Source organism: Carlito syrichta, unplaced genomic scaffold (genome assembly GCF_000164805.1).
Source record: "Carlito syrichta isolate Samal-C Ts95f unplaced genomic scaffold, Tarsius_syrichta-2.0.1 Scaffold316472, whole genome shotgun sequence".
Taxonomy (NCBI): domain Eukaryota; kingdom Metazoa; phylum Chordata; class Mammalia; order Primates; family Tarsiidae; genus Carlito; species Carlito syrichta.
In genome coordinates this window covers 171,955-198,814 of record NW_007260568.1, presented here as the reverse complement: position 1 = coordinate 198,814, position 26,860 = coordinate 171,955, and the positions used below count along the sequence as shown (strand labels likewise).

Below are 26,860 nucleotides of genomic sequence, written 5' to 3'. Positions count from 1 at the left end.
TTCTGGCCCCAGGGTTCAACATGATCTGTAGAATGAAAGAACAGAATCCCTTATGAGGTTATTGTTATAATCTAAGTGAAAGATGATGATAGTGATTTTGACAAGGGTAGGAGTTGGACAAATGGGGATAAGTAGATGGATTACGTGTTATCTTCTACTTTGAAAATAATGCTGAAAAGATTTGCCCAGGGTTTGGTTGTAAAGTGTGAGATAAATTTAGTAGTCAGAGAGGACCCCAAACTTTTTGACGTGAGGCTGTGGAACATTGGAGTTGCTGTTAACAGAGATGAAAAAGAATAGAGGAGGATGCTAGGAGAGAGGGAAATCAGGAGTTTGTTATTGTACCTAAAAAGTTCTGAAACTGGTGGTTTTCAATGTAGAGCATGCATATTAATCACCTGGAAGACTCATTAAAACATAGGTTGCTGAATCTAACCCCTGGAACTGATTTTTCTTTTGTTTGGTTTTGTCCTTCCAGAATTTTTGATTCAGTGGATGTGGGATGGGAAGGGGCCTGATAATTTGCATTTTTAACAAATTCCCTGGTGATGTCAATGCTGCTGGGTCTGTGGAAGACACGGTCAAGGTAAAGAAGCCCAGCACATTAGAAGAGAGGAGTTAACACATAGGTACACTATACTTTCTGCACCTTGACAACTGGAGCACTCCCTTTAATTCTACTTCCTTTCAGTTTTTGGCCAATATAGTTGTGTGTGAGACCATGCCAACATGGTGAACAACAGCTTTTGAACTTTGAATTCACTTCATATTCTGTCACAAGTAATACATGAAATATAGGAAGAGTTGATTAAGACACTCTCTTTTGCTTCCCTCTGGTTAAGTCTAGTTTAAATAAATAGGGCACAGACACCAACCTACCTCTATACCTATTTTTATGGGAAGGACTGTGGTTAAGAAATGAATTTGTCTCACAGGTTTATACTTAAGAATCATGTTTGTACTTTGAACTTCATATAATTGAAAATATATATGAGTTTTTCTAGGACAAACTTAATTTGAGAATTGTTTTATCCTGAAATTAATCCTGGTATTTAAAAAGAAAATGATTTCAACTCTGTAAAGACATACTCTAGAGAGAAAGTTAGAGTGAATACACACCCCTTTTAAAAACTTATAGCTTGTACTTGCAAAATAAGCCTGTGTAATGAAAACACAATTTTGCAATAATGATTATGACAGTCTATTTAATGAAAGAATTCTTTTGATAAAGCTTTTTGTCTTTGATTGGTGGCTTGTAAACATCTTTGACTGTGTTGTACTGTACAAAATACATTTTATATCACAACAGAACACACACATCATTGTTTATCTATGGATGTTTTGTGTGTGTGTGTGTGTGTGTGTGTGTGTGTGTGTGTATACACAAAAGTTTCATGAAATAATTGTTACTCTAAGTATATGACATATTGTCTATGCGATGCCCTATGTATTTTAAGATTACTGATTTTGACCCACTAAATTGAGAACCAAGATGACATGGTTAAAAACATGATCTCACATGTTGGAATCTTGACTCTCCTCCTTTTTAGCTACACGATCCTGATTAAATTGCTTAACCTCTCTGTACCATCAGTAATAAAGATAATAATATATCTACTTCATAAGGCATTTATGAGGAGGAAATGAGTTAAAGAACTTACAGTGGTGACTGACCTATAGTAAACACTATAAAACTGTCAGCTATTAATATTGTTTTCACAACCTACTAATAGTAAATGGCTTGAAGCTTGAAAAAAACACTTATTTGGTTGACAAAGACTAACCTCACTTACCTGCCACCTTACCTTTTGACACATCCAGATTAATAAATTAAATTTAACTGTCTCAGAGGCAAATTTAATAAGTATTTTTGTGTTATAGGGAGGATGAAATAGCTCAATTTCCTTTTATATTTCTAGTACATTCTTTTAAAATATAATTGTAAGTCTTGGGGGGAGACGAGGTATAATCTCTTGAAAATCCAGACTATAAAAGGAAAATCCTCCCTGAGATGATGTTTTATTCATTGGTGCAGTGCCTTGCATTTAATGTATTCTCAAAAACTATTTGTTTAAAATGAATGGAAACCTCAAAAGGAGAGTTTTCAAGGAGACCAAGTGGTTCATATAGATAATAAATTTAAAACTTTGTTACTTACAAAGAACTCACATTCATTTGTGTATCTTTAAAAATGTAATCCAAATTGCGTTACATAGAATGCTAAATTGACACATAAAAGTTGAGACTCTGGAAGAGTCACAATATACAATGTAGTAATGATAGAAAATTTGTCGAATAAAAATTCAAACTGTAATGGTTCAAATGCAATACAATGTTGCGGATCACCCATAAAACAGTTCTAAGTGTGTTTTTTAGCTGCAGAAAGGACACTGTATGCTCCACAGAGTCACACAGGGGCCCAGGTATAGAGTAGTCTGCCATCGTCAAGCTTGGCTTTCAAAGTCATTCTGCTTATCATTATTCCAACACCCTGAAAAGGGCGAAGAGCTTAGAGGATGATGAGTGGGATTTATGGTCAGAAGTGGAAGTGTCAAACGTGGCCTCCCACTTACCTGTCATTTGTCAGAACCTAGCCTAACTATAGAGAAGGCTGCAATATGTGGTTCAGTCCTGTGCCAAGAAAGAAAAGACAGAATAGATTTTAATGACTAATCTCAGACTCTGCCAAACATAGTAAGATTCTTTGTAAAAATTCTTTTTTAGCACAATATAGTTCAATGTTTCTTTAATGCATATGACTAGGAACCCCTTGCTTTTCACTTTCAGTGCCAATTAACACACTAGAGAAAACAATGTACTTTGAAAAACACTTGTCAGGAAATCATCAAATCACGTAATGAAAACAAGTTTAAATTTTCCAAGAATGATAAGAGAGAGTTTTTTTTAACTTTTAAAAGTTGATTATGGAACAAATAAAGAACATCACATAAAATAAATGTACAGTTAAATAATTATCAGCCAAACACCCTTGTAGCAGCTACCCAGGAGGTAGAATCCTTCAGCTACCTGGGAGGAAAGAGCCTTACAGCTTTCTTCTAATTATAACCTTCTTACTTTCTTTAAAAGGAAATGCTTTCTAAATTCTATAATCATCTTTTTCTTGTCTCTCCTTATAGATCTATAGCCTGAGTGGACCAAGTATTATAGCTTAATTATGCCTGAATTTAGCTATATCTTTAAATCTCTTTTTTAATCTAGTTTTTCTTCCCATTTCTTTTTATTTTCCTTTGTGGTAATTTATTGGCAAGAAATACAGGTCATCTGTCCTATAAAAATTTTCAGTCTCTTTTGTGAATTGCCTCTCCATGGTAAGGTTTAATATATTCCTTTGTCCATGATTTCCTATAAATTGGTAATTGACTTCATCAGTCTTTGGCAAGACTCCCTTATAGAAGGTGTGCTCTTTACCAGGAAGTACATAATGTATGGCTAACACTTTTTGTGAATTTAGCTATCATTGATGGTCAATTTCTAGATCCTTTATCATCCAGGAAATACACAATGGCAACATTCCAAATCTATCATCCTTCCTCACTTATTTGTGGAACTACTTCTATTAGGAGAAATTCTGCCTGACTGCTGCTTGATTATCTAACAGTCCAATTAGTATAGATAATGCAGGAAAAATGCTTGCTAACTTATACTTACCAGTTTTCAAAATGTTTTCTCAGCAGCTTTCATTTGTTAATGTGAGATTTTTGTATTATTATGAAATCATAGATTTAAACAAGTGTGATGTGCTTTAATCTTTTTTAGATATCATCTGTGTTAATGCTCAGATTCTCCTAGTGGTAGTCTTTTTACATGTGCTCTATAAACATTTCAATAAAGACTCTGGTGGTCTTTGTTTCCTTGCTATATGATATGTCAGAATGCTTCAGGCTCATCTTGGATGTTTCCATTGCCAGGCTGGGAATCAACTATTTCTTCAAAAACCCCTGCCTTATGTAGCTGGAAATGGCTCTTTAATGCCACAGGAAAAGCTCTAGGGATATTCACTGTCACTGGGTTCCACTGCTTCTAGGCACTCCAGTAGTCATCCAGTGGATGTGCTCTTGCTTTCTTTTCTTTTTCATGAAATCCTAGTATATGCACGCAGTACCCAGCAACTTCTAATCCCACCCTTGTGCTAATGTGACTAGTATTCAGGGCCCACTTATGAGTGAGAATATGTCGTATTCAGTTCTTTGTTTCTGTGATAGTTCACTTAGTATGATGGTCTCCGACAGCATCCAAGATGCTGCAAAGGCCATGATTTTGTTCTTCTTTATGGTTGTGTAATTCTCCATCATGTATATGTACCACATTTTCTTTAGTCCACTTTTGACAGGTAGCAGGGTTTCTTCTAGTTTCATTTTCATTTGTTAAAATTATTTGTTATTTCTAATTATTTTTTTGAGTCTGAGTCTTACTCTGTCACCCAGGTAGAAGTGCAGTGGCACAGTCACAGTCACCGCAGCCTTGACCTGCTAGGCTCAAGTGATCCTTCTATCTCAGTCTTCCAAGTAGCCAGAACTACAGGCACATGTCACCACACCTGACTTTTTTTTTTTTTAATTGTAGAGAAAAGATCTTGCCGTGTTGCCCGGTCTGGACTCAGGCAATCCTTACCTCTGCCTCTCAAATTGCTGGGATTACAGGCATGAATGACTTTGCCTGGCCTTATTTCCAACTAATTATTGAGTTCTATCATCTAATATTTGAGTTTTTCTAATTTCTACTGAGGTTGTTCTTTTATATCTTGAGTCATTTCCTAAATGAGTTTTAGCTCCTCTCAAAGTAGTAGTTTTCATCTCTTTTGCATACATGTTTTTCTACTGCACTGCCTAATCTATGGGGATGTTATTCTGCTTTTATTCTTTCTCCCTAGCATATCCTTTTGCAGAATTTGATTTTGATCTCTCTCATTGCTTATTTTTTCCTGCAAAATCAGTATTTGTGAACTTTCAGAAAGAATGTAGTTAAACATTGCTTTTTTTTTTCATTTCATGGCTTCTCCTTTTTTTTATGTTCTCTCCTTTTTATCTTATTTTTTATTTTATTTTATTTTGCTTTTGAGTGGTTGAAAATAAAGCAGCTTATTTGTGAGATTTAGTGGTTCCCTTTTCCTTCCTCATTTTGCTTACTTGTCCTTCCTTTTCTTTCATTCCCATTTTCCCTGTTTTGCTCTGTTTAGTAATTCTTCCCACCTGTTTCTCTTTAGTGGTATGGTGGAGGAAGCAAAGGGATTTTCCTGGAAGGGAGCTTTGCTTGCTAATGTTGGGAGTTCATTGGATCTAGATAACAATCGACTTCCAAGACCTCTCCTTACTTTGGGGGTATGAAAACTCCAAGTCTGTTTCAATTTTCCATTTTGGTGGTCTTGGGTCTGTCAGATGCCCCATTTTTACCTTTTGCTTTCTCATGCCAGATATGATAACACACAGGTCCAGTAGCTTCAGTCACTGTTTCCACCTGCTTACAGGTTGGGGTTTGTGGAGATGAGATATCGGTCGTACTGAGCATATGTGGTCTATGTAATTTTGGTTTTGCTCTCCTTGTTGCACTGTGATGTGCAAAGAATTTTTTCTCTTCTGTAATCTTCTCAAAAATCTCAGAGAATTTTTAAAAATATGTGAGGTATGAGTAAGAATTCTTTGGGTCTTCCAGAAGTTTTCTTAACTTTGTCAGTCTTTGAAAATCAGAGTTTAATTTCATTCAAAATTTTCGTACAAAGCATTGCAATGGTTCTTTGGAACTTTTACCCTATTTTTCCAAATTAAAAAAAAAACCAAAAACTAAAGTCCATAGAGTATACATCTGTTTTTGCCACATGAAAGATAGAAATAGCAGAGCTCCTGAGGAAGAGACCATCTCAGAATTATCAGATAGACCTCATAACTGAATGTTATGTTTCTGTGATGGTTAACTTAGTATGACATGACCAGGGAATTGACAAGACCAGGCCTTGGTGTCATGGAGAGAAGAAATCTGCAGAGTGACTTAAATTCATAAGTAACTGAATTTATTAATCACAGGTTTTATTACACTGTGATTACTAATAGTTCAATTATAGTGAAAAAATATCAAAGTATATCTCTTCATTTAGATTTTTTGTAAATATCTTATATAAATTAACTGTCATCTTTTATGTGGGTATATGTTTTACAAATTTAATAATGGATTTTATTATCCAAGTAAATGCCACCTAGAAGTTTTTTTTGTTTTTTGTTTTGAGTTGGAGTCTCACTCTGTCGCCCAGACTGGAGTGCAGTGGCCGCTCCCGGCCACCGCAGCCTCGACCTGCTGGGCTCCGGCGATCCTTCTGCCTCAGCCTTCCAAGTAGCCGGAATTACAGGCATGTGCTACCACGCCTGGCTGATTTTTTTTTGATTTATTGTAGAGATGAGGTCTCACCGCCCAGGCGGGTCTCGAACCCGTGGGCTCAAGCAATCCACTCACCTCAGCCTCCCAAAGTCACGAGATTACAGGCTGAGCTACCGAGCCTGGCTGCCACCTAGATTTTATAGAAAATGTATGAGTATTAGGGAAAAGATTTTCTTTTTATCAGATATACAGACCTATGGGAACTGTTATGTTCAGGCAATATGGTCATAATCCTTTGTTGACCATCTGTCTTACAAAAATCCAGTGTTATTGCCCAGAAAGAACCAAATCATTATACACAACAAACATCTATTATTTGCATGCTCTGTACCAGACAAGTACAAGATTCAGAATGCCCAGGAGAATTAAGACACTGACTCTCTAAATAGCCAACAGGAAGGAATGCACACATAATACATGTACAATCACAGTGGCAATGCTTAGTAGATGAAATTATTCCATTTTCTTGGGTCTGAGGTAGTCAGTGGAACCTCAGAGAAGGGACATCATATTTCATTTTGAGGGATATTAATATAAGTATCTAGGTTAGGCAAGAGATCTTGCCGCTAGAGAGAACAAAAGGTATGAAGGTATAATGTCATAAGGAAAGACTGAACTTTAAGGTAAGTGCTGGTTTACAAAGGTAATAAGTTAGAAAACCTATTCTCATAAAGGAGTTTATACATTAGAAACTAACAAGTCCTTATTGGTCATCTTCTTCCCTAGCAAATAAACCTTAGCTATATAACCTCAATATCTTAAATGAAACCAGTCCAAAGTTGACTTTGGGTTAATTATCTATACATCATTTTCCCACTTCTATATTTAGGAAACTGACGGTATGTCTTTATATAATTGCTATAGAGAAGAAGAGATCCAGGTTTGTATTCGAGGAGTCTTGATCCATAAAGAAATCATCCAGATAGATATTAGCCCCCTTTTCTTTCTCTTTTTTCTTATTCTCACTCCCCTCATCTAGTTTGCAGCTAATTCATTATTTTGTGAGCTCCCTATAAATAGCTAATAGAGAGAAAGAAGTAAAATGAAACACTAATAGTAAATTCCCTATCAATAGCTAATAGAAAAAAGATGAAACAGTATTCTGTCTATCACTTGTTAGCAATACTAGGACAAGTTTAATACGGCAAAGTATGAAAATGGTACCTGAGATTAAATTGGATTATGTTGATAGGTTTTAGTCACCTATGCACCTCTCTTTTGCCTTGCTATGGATAAAGAGTAAATAAGAGAGTGAGTTGCAATGTTGGTTTTCTGTATAATAAGTTCTAGTAATTATCAAAGGTGACATGATATAAATGATGGATTAGGCTCAAGGGTATTTTAAAACCATGTCCAGCAGATTTAGACACAGACAGACTGAGACTTGAGGAAGAAAGTTCTTAAATCTCATTAAATCATACCCCTAATCTCATCCTTCTTTCTCACTTAGGTTGAGATGAGGAACTAAAGTATAGAATATATAAGTGAATTATTCAAAATTACATAGTAATTGGATTTGTGTGTGTGTATTTCATTATCTGTTTCATTTGATGGTTTCAACTAAGCTGGTAAATAAGCCCTTGCACACATTCACTTGCTAACCGATTACTTTATAACAGAAATGCAGGAGGGCACTAAACAGTGGTATCTACCAAGATACTTTTTTATTGACAAATCATTTGTTATTGTTTCTCCTCATAAGAGCAAGCATTCAAATTAACTGGTAAAATAGTAATAAATAATTGGTAAGCACTGAGCATGAGATTCATGTGCAGATAATTAAGAATCATTGCTTGGTTTTGGTGGCCCTTCTTGATTATCTAGAGACAATTTGATACAATTAAGTGTAAAATTATAAGTATTTACAGATTATCCAGATATGAAATCATATAGATAGTAAATGTATTTTAATGCTCCAAACCTTTACAACTAAAAGAAAAACTGTGACATCTTTTTCTGCATATTTCAGTGCAATTTCACATTATCATTGCGATTCATAGCCAAGATGTAGTGTACAGGTTGTGTTCTTACTACAATATCTGAAAGTGTAAAAGGAATAAAAAATAAGTAAAACATAGAAAATACAGAAATGATCATCTGAATATCTTAATTGAGAGACTTCCATTTCTCCAGTGACTTAAAAATATATGGGCCTCTTTAGATTTTGGTATCCGGAATTGTGTGTTGTAAACATTTTATATCAAGATTTCTTTTACTTCTGTGTGATGGAAGAAAACATGAAAATAAAAGAATTTCATGGAGTTACAAGAAAAGTGGAAGCCATGATCCAACATGTATTCAAAGAGTTTGTAAAGAAAGAAAGAGGCAGGATAATAAAGAATGACAATGGAAGGATAGATATAGCCTAGAAGTGTGAGGGAGGTCCCCCACACATAGACACACACAAAACAGAATTATCTTTTGGAGGGCGGTACACAAACTGTCAATCAAAGTTTTTATCTGGAAGTTTTGAGAAGATCGCATCATGATTTAAGGGAGAAACATCCCATAGCTGTGGCAAACAGGTGACTGGTGTGTGTTCAGCAGTTTTCGACCAAAATCGGCCTGAACCTTATGCCACACCTGATCTTGCCCCAAGCAACTGTTTTTGTTTCCTCGAATGAAAAAAGCCCTCAAAGGGAAACATTTTGCCAGTGTGGAAGAGGTGAAACAAAAAATCACATAAGCACTAAAAGGCATCAAAACTGATGAGTTCAAAAACTGTTTTGAGCAGTGGAGAAAGTGTCTCGATAGGTGTATTGCGTCAAATGGAAAGTACTTTTGAAAGTGAGTGAAGTTTAAACATGTAAGAATAAACAATTTTTAAAATAAATTCCATTTGGGGGGGGTACCCCCTCAGTACATATGTATGTATATATGCTTAGAAGCAAATCTGTGGAGAACTGCCTGAGCATGGGTGGAAGATGGCTAAAAAAGGAAGAGAAAAATCTGGCATTTTTAAAGAGGAGACTGTGAAGCAAGTTTTGATGAGTGTTCTGAAGAAGGTGAAGAACTAGGTTTGGAGGACAACTGAAAGAAGGTTGTTCTAGTAGGAAGAGCTTGAAGACCCATTGTGGGTGAACCTATTGGATGAGATGTGGCCGGCAGGTTTACCTGACTCAAGATCATTATAAGAGCTGAGGCTATAAGAGGACATAAGTGCCCATGGGTGTCATGATATTTGTGGAGATTTTGGAGCTCATGTTTTCACATTAATTTTGTGGAAAGGGTAATAGTATGCGGTAGTTCATGTTATATGGATCAAAGATGCCCTCAAAGAAGAAAAAAGTTCTGGTTATTGGCAATATTGACTCTATAATTCCCTCGTTACACTTCTTTTTTATTCCAGGTTTTAAAAATGAGTTTTTACTTAAAATGTTCTGTGTAATTGCTTCTATAGAACTAGACTAACCAAAGTGACAAGGACAGTATCTTCCATCTATCATTCATTTAAATAGTCAAAACATATGGATCTCTTACTTTGTGGCAAGACTATTTGAGAGTACAGTGTGAGCTTAAGTGATAAAAACAGCCTCCATGTGCTTAATTATACATGGGAGATAGAAATGTAGCCTTCAAGGTAACACAGAAAAAAAGAGTTGTCGTATGAAAAAAAATTACAGCAAGTCAAATAATGTTTTTTACTTTCTAAATCTTATGTGTAACACTCTCAATAGTCTCTTCCCTGCAGTTGTTATGTGTGTAACTACTTGTGTACATATAATCATGTATAATTTATCAACTAACTATGGGCTTACTCTGCCTGCTCTTTGATTTTTGTAGTCATGTGACCCCCACACAATGCAGAGAAGAACTCGCCATCTGCTGAGACCTTCGCTTAGCTCAAGGACGTGTGCTGAAGACTCACAGGTTCGGCCCTGCCTCCTCAATGAAAATTGCTTCCAGTTTCAGTACAATCTAACAGGTACCATTGAAATCCACAACCTTGTCATTTTTCCTGAACATTGACTAAGAAGAGAATGTTTGGGTGTGATTTCATTCTCATGATAAGGTTGAAGAGTGGAATGTGTGAGTGTGTGCACAAAAGGCTGGGAACTTGATATTTCCAGTATTCCTTCATGGAAAGAAATGCTCACTCTTGACATGTAGATTCAGCATACCATTTAAAATCTCTGTAGTAAGAGATGCTTGGGAAGATTTGACAACATTTCAGAATAATGTTGAATTAAGCCATGATAAGCTGAAATAGCTAAAACAAGTAGCAAAAGATAATTTACCATTTGAGAGAAGAATGTAATCATACTGTCATAGGGCTTGGCTCTTTCACAGCTTTTATTATTTCAGAAATTCAAGCTGTGATGTACTTTATGGGTTTTAGTAAGGACGTCTGCTAGGCCTGACTGGTCAGGGATGTTTTAGGGGCACTGAGAATCATATCAGTCTACTTATTAATTCACTGCTCAGGTTTTTCCTGGGCATCATGTACTCATTGTTTAAAACCAGAGGAACTGTGATAGTACATTGATCTGCTACCTGCTATTCCCTGCAGTGGCAGGTATACAAAAATGCACAAAATGTGGAACCATGTTAAGTAACAGTGTTGAATTCAATACTGACAACCAAACCACCACATGCCTGTAGAGGCAAAGCATTCACTTCTTCTGAAAAAATATTCCCTGTTGCAGCCATATTGGGACTGCTGAGATTTCTCACGTAGAAAACCTCGCAGTGAATTCTGTGAGGCTAATTGTTGTCATGGATGAAAGATGACCTGGTATATTTACCCTTTTTCTTTAGATAAAAGAGCCTTAGTTTTGATAGTAATTTTTTAGAAATACAATGAAATCTACTTTATTGGAAGAATAAATCTTTAAAAGACTGATTTTATTATACAAAGTTTGCTATTCCTATTAAACTCTGGAATCTACCAATTTGAAAAATCACCTTAAGGAAGTTCTTGCTCTATATTATAAAGGATCTTCCTTTCTACCCACACCAAAAATAAAAGTTGTTTAAGAATCACGTTAAATATGGGATACTTTATTCTAACTCTCCACTGTCTCGTTTGTAATGTGGTTAGCCAAATCTTTAAAACCTTCCCTCATGATAGAATAATTTGAAAAAATGAGTTTCCATTACAGCCCATACAAACCCATATGCCTTTTCCTCTTTCTTTTCTGGGGCATCTCTCTTGGCTACATTGTATCAAATGCACCAAGCGGTTTAGATTATTGGATTTATTCGTCTAAATTGAAGACATTTTCAAGTTTACACCAAAGACTGGTGTCTTATTCTGTTCAGTTTGCTGTAACAAATTACCATAAACTGGGTAGCTTATAACAACAGAAATTATTTCTCACAGTTCTGGAGGCTGGGAAGTCCAAAAATCAAGGTGCTGGTAGATTCAGTGTCTGGTGAGGGCCTGTACCTCGTAGATGGTGCTTTCTTGCTGTGTCCTCACAGGATGAAAGAGGCAAATGAGCTCATCTGGGAATATTTTGTAAAAGCACTAATCCCATTCATAATGGCTCAGCTCTCATGATCTAATCACTTCCCAAGACCTTCTCCCTCCAAATACCATCACCTTGGGGTTAGGATTTCAATACATGAATTTGAGGGGTGATACAAACATTTAGACCATAGCAACTGGCACCATTTGTGGATTGTTTTCTCTCTCAGTTATCTCCAACACATAGTTGATTCCAAACTGGTTTTTCTTTACCAACCTGGATAGTGTCTTTCCTCTCCTAACCCAGCCAGCTGTGAGATGGTTTCTAAAAAACAATTTGGCTCTTTATCTCCAGAAAGCTAACTTAGGGAGTTAGCACGTTTTTCTTTATTTATTCTTCTGTGTGTTTTGCAATAAAGGAATTGCATAATGCTTTCCAAAGCCACCTGGAAATGGTTTTAGCAGTATGTTTGGACTGTCCTCCTCCAATGCAGATAATCAAAGATTTGTTGTATTTTGCTCACATGGCCATAATTTTGAAACTCAGTGTGGGTGATCCTATGCCTGTAGAGTGGAGCACATGCCAGCTGAGTGAAAACGCAACGTGTGGTCAAGGCGTCAGGACCCGCCTGCTGAGCTGTGTTCGCAGTGATGGCAAGCCAGTCGGCATGGACCAATGCGAGCAGGTTATTGTTCATATTTGTATCTCACACTCAAGGTTTTTTTTCCCTTAATGTTGACCTGCAACCTCCACAGTGTTTAATATGGCTGACAGACTCTGATTTCTTCTCATTTCAGCTTAGGTTCAGTAAGAGCAAAAGCCACTGGGATGGTACAGTGGTGGCTCACTAGTTTGAACTTAGCTGAAATGAATGGAGGAGGTGATTTTGTGCTGGGGAAATGGGTTCATAATTCAATTTCTTACAAACACTTGTTTAACTATTCTTGTTTTTTAAACTGTTGACATTGAGTGACTTTAGTTTTAAATATCTCTTTTTGTATTCAGCAGGTAATTCGTTTGCATGTGTGATAAACCCTGTTCCTTGCATATAAGATGAACATGGACACTCTGTTAATTTGCTTAGTAAATGATTGATAAATAGCACAGTTACATTTTTCTTCTCAACCTGCATTAAAATGTCTCCCTACCAATTTTCTAATTAATGGGTTCTGAATATTTGCAATTTTATTGCTCTCCTTTTTTTCAGTAACTATATGTTTGGACAAAAGCTATAGTCAGACTTCCCAATGCATAAATGAAAAGCACTATAGGGTGCAGTTTAATAGAAGTAAATATGCTATCACACTGTAAGAATCACTGAAACAATCTGTGGAATAAATTGGAAATATGGGGCTAGTTAACTCAAGTTTTCAAAAAAGTTCTTTAACAAACCAACAAAATGAAAATTGGTACCATTTCTCCTAAGAGAGGTATAGTATGTAGGTGGAAATGAAAACAAAACTTTCCTCACCTATCCTGATTCAACTCTGTTAAGTTTCATCACAACCTGCTTATGCTCTCAAAACCAACCGAGCAGCCACAGACAACACACCAACCCTAAGAACAGAACATCTGAAATGGATTTACATTGATGAAATTCTGGAACTGACTAATAAAGGGCAAAGTACTATATCCTAAGAGTCAGTGATTTATTTTAACACTTCATTTCATTTAATCTTGGCCCTCAGAAGTTATCTGCTTTAGAAAAAAAATCACTTATTGACATCTCCAAATAAGTTAAAATCTTACTTTTGGTTGATATAATAAATAGTTTATTTTGAAACAAAGCAAGATATAAGCTATTCATTAATAGAAAATCAGTTTTTCTACTTTCTAAATACCATAAGCCCAATAAATATTTAAGAAATGTTCATCTAAAAAAGTTCTGATTTATTAACCTAACTAGAATATCCATATATCTCAAATGAGTCACAGATCTCATTGTGGTAATTTCTGTTTTACCCACTTGGTAAGTCAGCTTGCTATAATCGTTAATTTTAACTTGGTGTGGATATTGCTATCATTTAACATGTGTTGAATGTCAGTAAGTACACAAATAGTGTGCAATTCCTAGAGCAGAATTTTTTTTACTATTCTTTCTGTGTTTCTTAGGTAATTTATTCTTTTACTAAGACCTCTTCTGCCTTGGGCATTAGAAAATTTGTATATTTTGCTAGATGCTGGTTTCAGAGAAGATGAGGGGAAAATTAACTGTATCACCAACATGTTCCCTGATTAAGACCATGATTGTATTTTTAGCCCAGTTTTTTTTTTTAATGGACTTCAAATGGATTGCTGATTTTATTTTTATTTCTATATTGCTTATTTTTTTAGCTAGCTAGGTTTTAGTTTTGGCCCTCTCTGTACTTCTGGCCCATTCAGAAGCACAGGTGTTTGAATTGAATACTGAGAGGTTCCCCCTGGTTCCTTGTGGGATGAGCACCAGGGCAGAGCTCTGTGTCATGTGACCTACTGCTTTCCAAGCACCCTAATGGCAGATCTGCTCTAGAGTTTAGGACTTTATAAAAAGAAATTTGGACCTTTTGGTTTTTGACTCGGTGGACGCCAAGGTACAACTTTCTTTGGTTATCCCAAATCTGGGTTCATCCAACACCAGCTGCCTCCACTATACTGTCCAAGTTCGACCCGAAGAGATCATTTACCTGAGGTGTACTGGGGCAAGGTTGGTGCCATGTCTGCGCTGGCCCCCAAGATCTGCCCCCTGGGTCTGACTCCCAAAAGGTTGGTGATGACATCACCAAGGCAACCGGTGACTAGAAAGGTCTGAGAATGACAGCGAAACTGACCATTCAGAACAGACAGGCCCACATTGAGGTGGTACCTTCTGCCTTTGCCCTATCAACAAAGCCCTCAGGGAACCACCAAGAGACAGAGAGAAACAGAAGAACATTAAACACAGTGAGAACATCACTTTTGATGAGATTGTCACCATTGTCCAACAAATGCGACACCAGTCTCTAGCTAGAGAACTCTCTGGAACCATTGAAGAGATGCTGGGGACTGCTCAGTCTGTGGGCTGCAATGTTGATGGCTGCCACCCCCGTGACATCATAGATGACATCAATAGCGGCACAGTGGAATGCCCAGCTAGTTAAGAAGCAAAAAGGAAATCTATTTCAATAAAAGGTCATTTGACAACTAGAAAAAAAATAAGAAAGAAATTTGGGCTGACAAGTTTTGTTTTATGATATAAGGACAACCGCTTTCTATGACTGCCACCAATTTATATAGTAAAGGATTTTTTTTTCTCAGCAAAATGTGGAAAGGTTATTATTATCACAGAATTAAGGAAAGTCTTTCCCATAAAAGGACAGTGACTTGACTTACTAGTGATATGATTTGTTCAATGAAGTTCTATTTCATTTCTATTTGCAGCATAATTTGGAGAAGCCCCAGAGAATGAGCATTCCCTGCCTGGTGGAATGTGTGGTGAACTGTCAGCTCTCAGGGTGGACAACATGGACAGGGTGTTCACAGACCTGTGGCCATGGAGGTATTGGGTTCCCTGTGTTTCTCACTAATAGGTTAGATTTTTAAACATCTTTCAGTATGCCATAGCTTGATAAATCACATAAGACGTGGTGGCCAGCTAAAGACAGCATGAGGCTGACCCAGAGGAGAAATGAAACAGAGCCTGGCCTCATATCAGTCTAGGAGAGTGAAACAGAGGTTGCAGAATGGACCTCATAACAGTGGAAGATTCCAGAGGGACTGTTGGACCTATGGGACAATGTTTCTTCAGAAGGTCACAGGCTTAACCAGTTGAAAAACATTTTGAAGAAGTATTTATTACACAGGTAAAGCTGGCTAGTGTGTCAGAAATCCCCCAAAGCACAGTGGTTTAACATAATAGACTAGAAGTTTATTTTTCACCCACATCAACAGAGGGGCAGTTTAAAACAGGTAATCAAGAACTCATGTTCACAGAGATTCTGCCCCTTTAACAGAACCAAATTTTTCTAGATGGAGACATCATCTGTCTCTGTGGAGGCTTTCATGTGCTGGATTGGGAGCAACATACATCTCTTCCCATGTATATTCTATTCTATTTGTCTAATAGACTAGAATATGCATATCCCATGTCTTTAACTCTATGCAAGATGGCAGGGAAGGAAATGCAGTTTCTGGGTGGCCAGTCACTTCTCAGCAAGTGTTACATTGTAGAGCAGCAGTCCTCAAAATTTTGGGCATCAGGAACCGGTTTTGTGGAACACGGTTTTTCCATGGACTGGGAGTTGAGGAACGGTTTTGGGATGATTCAAACACACAACATTCTTGTGTTTTTTTTTGTTTGTTTGTTTGTTTGTTTTGAGTTGGAGTCTCACTCTCTCACCCAGGCTGGAGTGCGGTGGCATCTCATATCCACCCCAGCATCGACCTGCTGGGTTCAGACGATCCTTTTGCCTCAGCCTTCCAAGTAGCCGGAACTACAGGCACACACTACCATGCCTGGCTAATTTTTTGATTTATGGTAGAGATAAGTTCATGTTGCCCAGGCTGGTCTTGAACCTGTGGGCTCAGGCAGTCCCCTTACCTCAGCCTCCCAAAGTGCTGGGATTACAGATTGTCTGAGCCACCGTACCCAGCTGCACATAACATTTATTGTGTACTTTATTTCTATTATTACTATTACAATATATAATATATTATATATATACTATATATATATAAAATATATAATGAAATAATTATATAACTCACCTTTTTTTTAGAAAGAGGCAAGGATGGAAGTGGTAAATAAAATAACGGGCAGGCCACACATGGACTAAAATAAGTGTCGGATTCTGACTTAAAGTCTGCCACCAGATGCAGCTGTACAACTGAAATACATTGACTCACTTACCACTCACTGATAGGGTTTTGATATGAATCTGCAAGCAGTTGATTTATTACGGTCTCTGTGTAGTCAAACCTCACTGCTAATGTTACTCTGTATTTGCAGCCGCTCCCCATTGCTAGCATCACTGGCCACCTCAGATCATCAGGGATTTGATTCTCATAAGGAGCATGCAACCTAGATCCCTCGCATGTGCAGTTCACAATAGGATTCGCATTACTATGAGAATCTGATGCCGCTGCTAATCTGACAGGAAGCGGAGCTCAGGCGGTAATGCAAGTGATGGGGAGCAGCTTTAAATATGGATGAAGTTTTGCTTGCTTGCCAGCTACTTTCCTCCTGCTCTGTGGTCCGGTTCCTAACAGGCCACAGACTGGTACTGGGGACCTCTGCTATAGAGGAAAGGGAGTTTGAATCTTTGGTGAACAGATAGCAATCACTCTCAGACAGTCCTAGGATCTCAGTGGGTAATTCACAATGGCAGGGAATGCAGAAGGCAGTCTATACTCAGAAGGTAGACAAATGGAAACAGAGGTGGCACTCCTGTCACAAGGCTGAAGTAGGGACCAAGTCATGTGTCCATGGGAAAGAGAGCAACAAGACCATACCAGGAAATCACAGAACTGGTTCTGGATAGAACTTTTTTCCTGAAAGAGAGCTATAATTTAGCAAAAAGTAAATTCTGAAATTTGGAATGGGATCCAGGGAGAATTCCTGGTACATTCTTAGGTACTGAGAGAAACCAAGGGAGTCAGACTTTCAAAAATAACTCTGTTTTGTGGAAACTAGTCCATTCTAGCAAGAGTGAGACTCACTTGCCCTCAAAGGGGGAAATTAATCTGTTCATAAGGTATCTGCCCATATGACCTAAATGCCTCCCACTAGACCTCAATTCCAGCACCACCACAAAGTGAATTCAATTTCAACATGAATTTTGACAAGGACAAATCACATCCAAACCATTGCATTCCACTTCTGGGTTCCCAAAACTCATGTCCCTCTCACATGCAAGATATAGTCATTTGATCCTAATAGTCTTAAAAGTCTTAACTTGTTCCAGCAACAACTTTTAAATCTAAAGTGCAAACTCTGATCTGAGACTCAAGGTACGTTCCTTCTAGCTATGAGCCTGTAAAATCTTAAACAAATTGTTTACTTCCAAAGTACAATGGTGGAACAGACGTTTGGTAAACATTCGCATTCCAAAACAGAAAACTAGTTCAAAAGTAAGAAATGTCAGGCTCCAGGAAAGTCCAAAACCCAGCAAGGAAACATTAAATTTTAAATTTCTGGAATAATTTCCTTTGATTCCATGTCCTGCATCCTGAGCATTCCAGTGCAAGGATATGTTCCTAAGACCCTGGGAAGCCCTGCTCCTATGACTTTGCTGGGTGCAGCCTAGGCCGTTCTAACTGATTAGAGTCAGATGCCTGAAGCTTTTCTAGGTAGGTGTTGCAAACTGATAATAGCTCTACAATTCTGGAGTCCCCAGGATGTCCCCATTTCACAGCTCCGCTAGGCAGCGCCACGGCGAGGACTCTGTGTGGGCTTCACCTCTGTAGCAGATTTCTGCCTGGGTCCCCACGCTTTCTGATTCAGCCTTTTATATCTAGATGGAAACCTCTGCACTTCCACTTCTCTTGCGTTCTGCACACCTGCAACATTAGTACTGCGAAGATGTTGTTGCCTCCAAGGCTTACAGCTTGGATTCTTCAGAGCCATAGCATGAGTTGTACCTGAGGCTGATCGAGCTAGGGTGCTCCAGCAAGAGTTACTGGGATACAGAGAGCAGTGCCCTGAGGCAACACAGGGCAGTAGTGTCCTGGGCATGTGCCCTGAAACCATTCTTTCCTTCTAGGCCTGGGTGAAGGTCTCTGAAATGCTTTCAAGGTCTTTGTTTCATTGTTTTGACTTTTAGCACCTGGTTGTCTTTTAGCCGTGCTAATCTCCTTAGCAAAGGGTATCTTGGCTTAGATTCCACTCCTGAAAATACTCTTTAATTCTCTACCACATGGCCATGCTGCAAATTTTCCAAATCATTCCACTCTGCTTCCCTTTTCTCTAGCAGTTTACCTTAGGCAGTTAGAAGCAACAGCAGCCTGCGTTTTGCTGCTTAGAAATTTCTTCTACCAAATATGCTATTGCATTGCTTTTTTTTTTTTTTTTTTTTTGAGTTGGAGTCTCACTCTGTCACCCTGGCTGGAGTGCAGCTGCATGATCATCGATCACTGCAGCCTCGACCTCCTGGGCTCAGCTGATTTTTCCAACTTACGTGCCACCATACCTGGCTTATTTTTTGTAGAGATGAGATCTCACTATGTTGCCCAGGCTTGTCTTGATCTCCAGGGCTCAAGCGATCCTCCTGCCTCAGCCTCCTAAAGTGTTGGGATTATGAACAAGCATGAGCTGTCATGCTGGCCCCATTACTCTTTAAATTCTACCTTCCACAAAGCCCTAGGCTATTGTGTAACAACTATGGCCTTTTTTCCAGTTTACAACAAAATTTCTTATTTCCATCTGAGACCTCATCAGAATGGTGTTTACTGTCCATATTTCAACCACCATTTGGCCTTAACCAATCTCTAAGAAATTCCAATCTTTCCCTCATCTTTTTGTCTTCTTGTAAGCCCTCACGAGAATCACCTTTATGGCTCCATTCATGGCAATACAAACTTTTCCTAGCTTGCTTCTCCAAACTCTTCCATCTCTATCATTACCCAGTTCAAAAGCTACTTCCACCTTTTTAGGTATCTCTGTATAGCAATACCTCGCTCCTCAGTACCAATTGTTTGTCTTATTCCATTTTGTGCTGCTGTAACAGAATACCTGAAACAGGATAATTTATAAAGAAAATAGGTTTATTTGGCTCAAGATTTTGATGGCTGAAAGGTTCAAGATTGGGCAGCTATATCTGCTGAGGGCCTCAGGCTGCTTCAACTCATATCAGAAAGCAAAAGAGAAGGGGACATGTGCAAAGAGATGCCATGGGTGAGAGAGGAAGCCAGAGAAAGTTAAAACAACCCTGTCTTGTTGGTGCTAATCTATTCCTGCAAGAATGAAAACTCACTTGTCCCCAAGGGAGAACATGAATCTATTTCATGATCCACCCCCATGACCCATATATCTCCCACTAGTCTCTGCCCTCCAACCTCACCACAAAGGGGATAAACTTTTGACATGCATTTTGGCATTTTATTTGCATTTTATTTGCATCCAAATAAAAATAGGCACTAAACAGAGGAGGAGAAGGAAAGAACTGCGATTTGGAAGAACTGTAGAATCAGGGTGGGAGAATGAAGTACCAGGATCTGTATCTGATTGTCAACCAAAGATATTTAGAAGCAGTTTTCTAGATGTCTGGATACTGGACTGCTGACACTAAGGTCATCTCTAACTTACTCACAAATGGGCATGGTGTTGTTGTTGACAATTCTCTGCATTAGTCGGGATTATATGAGAAACCAGGCAGGATTTAGCATAAAAAAAAATGTTCATCTGTGAACTTAACTGTGGGATCCTCGAGAGGACAGAGCTGAAAACAGAAGCCAGAATATGTATTAGGAAAATGTGGTTAAGAAAAATTGAGAGAAACTTTGGCAAAGCATATCACTCATAATGAAAATGTAGGGATCACAATGTCCCATGATAATATGCGATTTCATGTGCAAATGCAAAGAATCCCAGAAAATCAAGTAGTAGATCTTAGGACCTAGACTTCAGTAACTGAACTGTAGTTTCTCAGCTGTTTTGAGAGGCAGCAGGGTGTAATTTCCAATGGGGCATCTACTTTCATGTTGGGTAAGTCTAAGTTCAAATGCAACTGCTTAGGCAAGTAATTTAACTTTCTGAATCTCAGATTCTTGGAATATATGCATATATTGGAGATTTAGTTTTTGGGTTGAGAATTACATGATATGAAGTATTTGAAGGCACTTGGCATGGTAACAGACATATCATGGGTGTTTAGTATATGTTCATTTCCATCTCTGTCTTTCTATCTGCCTGTAGGAGGGAGGGTTATTGCAGACTCCCTAGGATCTTTTAAAGATTATTCCATAGATTCAGTTACCTTCATCTCCCACTTTCATATCTCATCCCTTTATTCCACTCAAAATCCATATACAAAATTCAGAGCCTAAGTGATAATATAAAAATGAAAATCTGATCAAGTGTTTTCATATTGAATTATGTCATTTATCATTGCATGTATCCATTAAACAAATACATATATGTCAGTTATAGTTGTATATGTTGGGTATGCAGCAGTGGAAAAAAAGAAAGAAAGAATTTCTCTATCCTCATGGAACTTAAAATCTAGTTTAGAGACAACAGACAGTAAACCAAAAGATGGGTAATAGTGTACATTGATGAATTCACTACAGACTAATAGAGACGTGTTAAATCACCTTAGTACCATCTTTCATCAAAACACAATTGGTCATTCTTCTGTCTAGAGGAAACCCACTTTGGATATCCCATAGCCATAAGCACTGTGGCCTTATCCTTAGAGGCAGCTGCTAGGATGTGTTGCTCTCCGGTCGTAGAGTGTAGTGTGGAAAAATAGCAGAAGGATGAAGTCCTGTATTTTGAGTATGGCCCACAGGGATCTGCATGACCTCATCTGTGCTGCCTCTCTGTCTCTATCACCTTGCGCTGCCCTGCTGGCTCTGTCTGTTCCAGTATACTGTATTTCAGTCACACCCTTGATTGTATTATGCTTCTTTCTACCTTGGTACTTTTTCCTTACATGGGAACTCTCACCATCACCCTCATAACTATCTCCTACAACTTTTATCATGGATAAGTCGAGTCCAGTTTAATGTCTATCTTTCTAAGAAGGCAAAGACCCTGTTTGGATCCTTCATGGGTGAATCTTCTTAGTTCCAGCGAAACACAACATTTAGCACACTGGACAACTTTGTCATTTGTCATTGTCCAGGTAGTTCTGGACCATAAAAAGAAAGCTCAAAGGGAAAGAGTTTGCATACTGGGTTGCAAGCCCAAAGGCAGCCAGCCCTTGCCAATGGCTTTCTCTTCCCTCTGCTTAAACAACAAAAGTTCTGAGAACCCATTACCCAAGACTGTGTTCAATGCAAGGAGACAGAAAAATCTGTTTATTATTACTTTTGCCTGAGAGTCCTAATTCTGCTGTACGAAGTCACTGAAACATGATAGATTACCATGTTATTTCAGCACACCACCTTTACAAATAAGATCCCAAATCTTAAGTTTAGTGTTAAAATATCAACTTCATTTTTTAAAGCAGTTTTGTTAGTGCTGTGGACTCATCAGACCCTGTTTGTTTATTAGAAACAAATAAAAACCCTTTCAAATTTGAATCCCAGTATTGGGGAGTTCTAGGCAAGTACAGTTTGAGCTTAAATTTGCCTTTCTCCAATCTTAGAATAGTAAACAAAGACAAATATCCAAATGAAGATTTCATAAGAAAAGCCATCTTGTTAACTAAGGCGCAGAGGGACTAGGTGAGGAATGTTTACCACTTGGAGAAATCAAGTTGCATAAAGCACTTGGAAATCATCTAAATAGTGGCAGTTGGCATGTAAATGTGGCACCAGTCATATATCACCTCTGGCTAGTTTCTGCGTTTCCATTAGGATAACTCCTTGAGAATCCTTTCTTGACCTTTAGACATCTTAATCTTCTGAACTGTCAGACTCAATAGTATCTTTTTAAAAATGTTCCATAATCTTAGTCTCTGACAAACCCTCCAACCATCTAAATGTATATATATTCCATTGTTCTTCTATTCATTAAATAAGATTTATAAAGTTTTTGCCTTTTAACCTGGCACTTAATGGTGTTCTCTTTCATTGTCCGAGTGGCAGTAAGGAAAATAAGTTTTATGGTGGCCCTACTATTTTGGGTTCTATTCTTGAAAGGCAGACTGTAGAAGTTTATTCATATACTTCACAAATGCTCATCAGATGCTTTCAGAGTGCCAGGCGCTCTTTTAGGAACTGAGCATGCAACAGATTAGATCCCAGGGAAACTAATCCCCCTGGCTTCATAAACCTAATATTCTAGTGGAAAGATGAGCAGACAAGACAGAAAGAAAGCAAATAAACAAGAATGTAAACACAAAAATAATAAATGCAAAATACTATGATGAAACTAAAATTGACCAAGTGGTAGAGAATTACAGGTAACTTGGCTTAAGTATGGGGGTGGGAAAAGAAAGGCTACCAAAGAGGTGACATTTATGCAAAAATTAAATGACATGATGGTGCCATAGCTCTTGTAATGAGTGTTTTCTTGACTAGGGTGCTCAGTGTTCAATCTCTCAAGCATTCTTTGACTACCTGTTCTAATCAAGGCTCTACGTGAGGACCTTCAGACAAAAATATTAAGACGAATGTTTTTCTACTTGTATTTATTTGAGGTCAACCTCAATCTTAACAACAGCTACAAAATAAAAAATTATTGAGAAGTTCAAAGAGGAACAGGACACGTGGCCCTTGAATTTTTAAGCACCTCCCCTCAGGACTGTGCCGAGGTAGCCTTTGCAGTTATGTCATGAGGAGAGATTAAAAAAAAAAAAAAAAAATGCAAACCCCCCCCCCAAACCAGAATTTACTTATAGAAAATTGTGTATTTATTCTTACAAGTTTAAACTTCAGTCACTTTCCAAGTACTCTCCCTTGGAGACAATACACCTATCAAGACACTTTTTCCACTGCTCAAAAACAGTTTATGAGCTCATTAATTTTGATGCCTTTTAGTACTTCTGCTGTATTGGCAAAAAGTTTCCCTTTGTGGACTTTTTTCATCCAGAGAAACAACAAAAAAGTTGTTTTCGGGGCGATCAGGTGAATAGGGAGGGTGGGGCTTGAGGGTCATGCCCTTTCTGGTCAAAAACTGCTGAGCACTCATTGTGGTTTGGGCAGGTGCACTCGTATATAACCCATCGTGAGTTGAGCAGATAAGTTGAAAGAACCTTAAAAAAAAATTTCACTGAAGTCCAAAACATCCTCTCACTACAATGCTAGCTGCTACAGTGATCTCAACGGGTTCCTAGAACATTTACCAAGTGGGGGAAGCTGGTACTACAAAAAGCCCACCCTCCAAATAGTAATTCCATTTGTGGGGGCTCCCCTCTCATATCTTATATTAGTTATGTTATACTTCACCAATCTCAACTTCTCCACTCCAGCCCTTCTGCTTCAGTCTGACGGTACCACTCTTCCCTGATCATTGCCCCTGTGATGGATGGCAGTGTTTTTAAATGAGCTTTTAAATCATACCTTAGTCCCCACACAGACAATCTAAAAATAATAAATGAACAGTTGTAATCAAAAGCAGGAATGTATGGGAGAGATAAATTTGTTTCTTAAAAGAGACCAAATTCTGGAGCTCAAAAGGTTGGAGACTATCGTAGGGAAACATCTGCAGCTTGCCTCTTCTAAGACACAGTGCCAGTGGCTGTCTTTTGTACGACTCACTTGCTCTTTTGCCACTGGTTGTAGTAAAATGGGCAGAGACCACAGGATGAGATAGAGTTTATTTAATCACATTAAAGTAGGTGCGCAAGTTATCTGGGAGTCAGCCTTCAGCCTCTGCAGCTCTCTGATGACTTCTTTATCAATAACAAAAGTTCACACAATTATTTCTGCTTATGAATTCACTGGGTTGTTGGGCAAAACCTAGTGTGTTGGATGTCCCTGATGCTTCCCAGTAAGCCACGCTTCACCATCAAACCCACAGAAATTCATTGATCTAAGGGGAAGTTTTGAAATGAGCTCTTACTTTATTTTCCGAGCATCTGGATTGCCTCTTTAATGTGCACCTGATGCTTGGCATATACTTTCTAATTGTGTTAAAGATTTCAAGGTCAGAACAGTTTGAATCCAATTTATTTCAATTTAGAGAGAGACTGATTCTAAGCTTCCACTAAGGGATCTTTTTAGATAGATTTCAAAGATCAAAGCTTGTAATAGAAGAGCTTAATATTTGGATTAGTCATGTTTTTTTTTTTTTTGTCTCTTGAATTTTCATCAGTCTAGTGGAATGTAGAACTCCCTAAATTTAGCATAATCATGAATTATTCATTAGTATTTAACTGATAACACTCTAAGAATGTTATTCATTCCAGACTATGATTTTTTTTAAATTATTTATTTATTTTTTATTATGAAGTTGTGGGGTACAGTTAAGGGTTAGGTATACAATTGCGTTTCATTCAGGCACCCTGTTGATATGGGGTGTTTCCCCATTCCCAGACAGATATTTGCTACTGTTAATCCCATCTCCCTCCCCCCACCATAGTTTCCCAGTACTTAGACTATGATTTTTTCCTATTTTATATTTTTAATTCAATGTATATGAGTTTATAATATTCTTCTATACTATATAATCCAGCCTACCTCATGTGTTTCCCAGATGGCATATAATTTTTCTGTAAAGTCAAGCTGATAATGAAAAAATAATTTTGTATTAATTCCAAAACACATTTGTGATTTTCACTCTTTTCTTTCTCTAAATTTCAACGGCTAGATAGTAACTCTTATTTTTGATGTCTGCATAAAATTTGGTCAGTGTGGTATTCTTGATTGGGCACAGTCTGGTATTAGCAGTTATAACAATTCAAACTAATTTGCTTTATCAAGTAACTAGTTCCTATGACAAGAGAACAAGAAGCTCTAGGTAGTGGAATGGAAAAAAAGCCTAGATAAGAAACTTGAAGATCTGAATTTTAGAGCCAGCTTTTCCAATGGCAAATTATAGGGTGCTGAGTGCTCACTTATCCTTTGCAGAATTTACTTCCACTATTTTTTTTCTGTAAAATGATGATATATTAGACTGGTTACATTTTAATGTGTGTTGGTCAAGGGTACAATTGCTGATACCAGCAGTATGTTAGTAATTCTTCACAATGGTACTATGAAAGTATAGACCTGATTTTACAGATGTAGTGATAGGCAATTAAGCAACCTGCCCAAGGCCATACAGCTTGTCATTTGTGAAGGAGAGGTATAAGCCCGAGACCAGGCGTCTCCAAAGCCCCCATTTGTTTCACTGTGCCATTTTGTAGGTGACATTCTGTAATCATCCATTGTGTAGGGCCCTGGCTTGGCTGCTATACCGTTTTATAAAAATTCTTATGATTTACAGGCATATTTGACAATAAGCTGAAGAAAAGTAGGTCTTAGATTGGAACACAAAGGGCAGTGAGATATATTAATGTTTTATGAAGTCTCTCTGAATTTTAAGCCCCCTAAATGTGTTTATGTCTCACAGTCAATAATGTTACTATCTAGTTCATGAGGAATATAGATGCCAGTCTTAAAGAGAGGGAATACTTGACATTGATGGTTTTCTCTAAAAACAATGGACAGGGAAGCTTCAAGATTGCCAGAATCACTTTCTCTGACCTTCTCACAACCCATGGGGGTTTTTAATTATGGATATTGCTGCTGTTTATAGGTGTTTACACTGGTCCATCGAGTTGTGTTAGGCCCTAGTGGGACTGGAATGTGATTGTTGAGAAGAGAACTAGAGTTAAGCAGTTAGAATGCATACAGAGGTATGGAGTTCTTTCTATGCAGGCAAAGCCAAAAGTGCTCAGTCTTCTGCCCATAAAAGACCAATCCTGCCCCATGATATATATCATGGTCTATCCTGACTTCTAAAACTGTGGTCTTGTTACTTCCTGTGTAACTGTCAGAGGGATGATCCTGGCTGAGACTAGAGTTTGCTTTGCTCTGAAAAGCCTGTGGAATCTTTATCTTGCGTAAATTGAATGTTCTCTAGGATGAGGGGTGTCCACGTGCTTGGAGAAATTTTCAGATGCCAAGAAAACCCATGGACTGTAGCTCTGAGTGAAGAATCATTACTGCATCTTTCATCTCCAACAATGTCAAACACATACTAAAAAGCTGTCTTTAGGTTGTAGATCAAGGTTGTAATTTTTCTCCATTCTGTTACACTGGAAAATAATCTTAATCCTAAATCCATTTCCTCCTGGGTGTATACTTAAACCACTTAAAATAATTTGGATAAAAACTATAGGTGATATTTGAATTCCAGATGATATTTATTAAAAGAAATGAAAAATACAGTGTTAACCACTTTTTTTAGATGTCCAGCATAAAGCGCCACATGAAATTAATTGAGCATTTTTATATACAATCTGAATTTGTACTGCTTTCAGAAATGTACTCTGGCGAGTACCCAAAAGCAAATAAAG

At 37.8% G+C, this 26,860-nt stretch overlaps 1 protein-coding gene across 1 annotated transcript in view; it reads left to right on the top strand.

Annotated features, from left to right (window-relative positions):
* Positions 1-26,860, top strand: part of THSD7B (thrombospondin type 1 domain containing 7B) — a 363,632-nt gene that overhangs the window by 298,823 nt on the left and 37,949 nt on the right. The window contains exons 7-9 of the mRNA XM_021707254.1: positions 10,171-10,312; positions 12,368-12,483; positions 15,195-15,312. Coding sequence (XP_021562929.1) covers positions 10,171-10,312; positions 12,368-12,483; positions 15,195-15,312 — 376 coding nt within the window. The remainder of the gene's footprint in view (positions 1-10,170; positions 10,313-12,367; positions 12,484-15,194; positions 15,313-26,860) is intronic.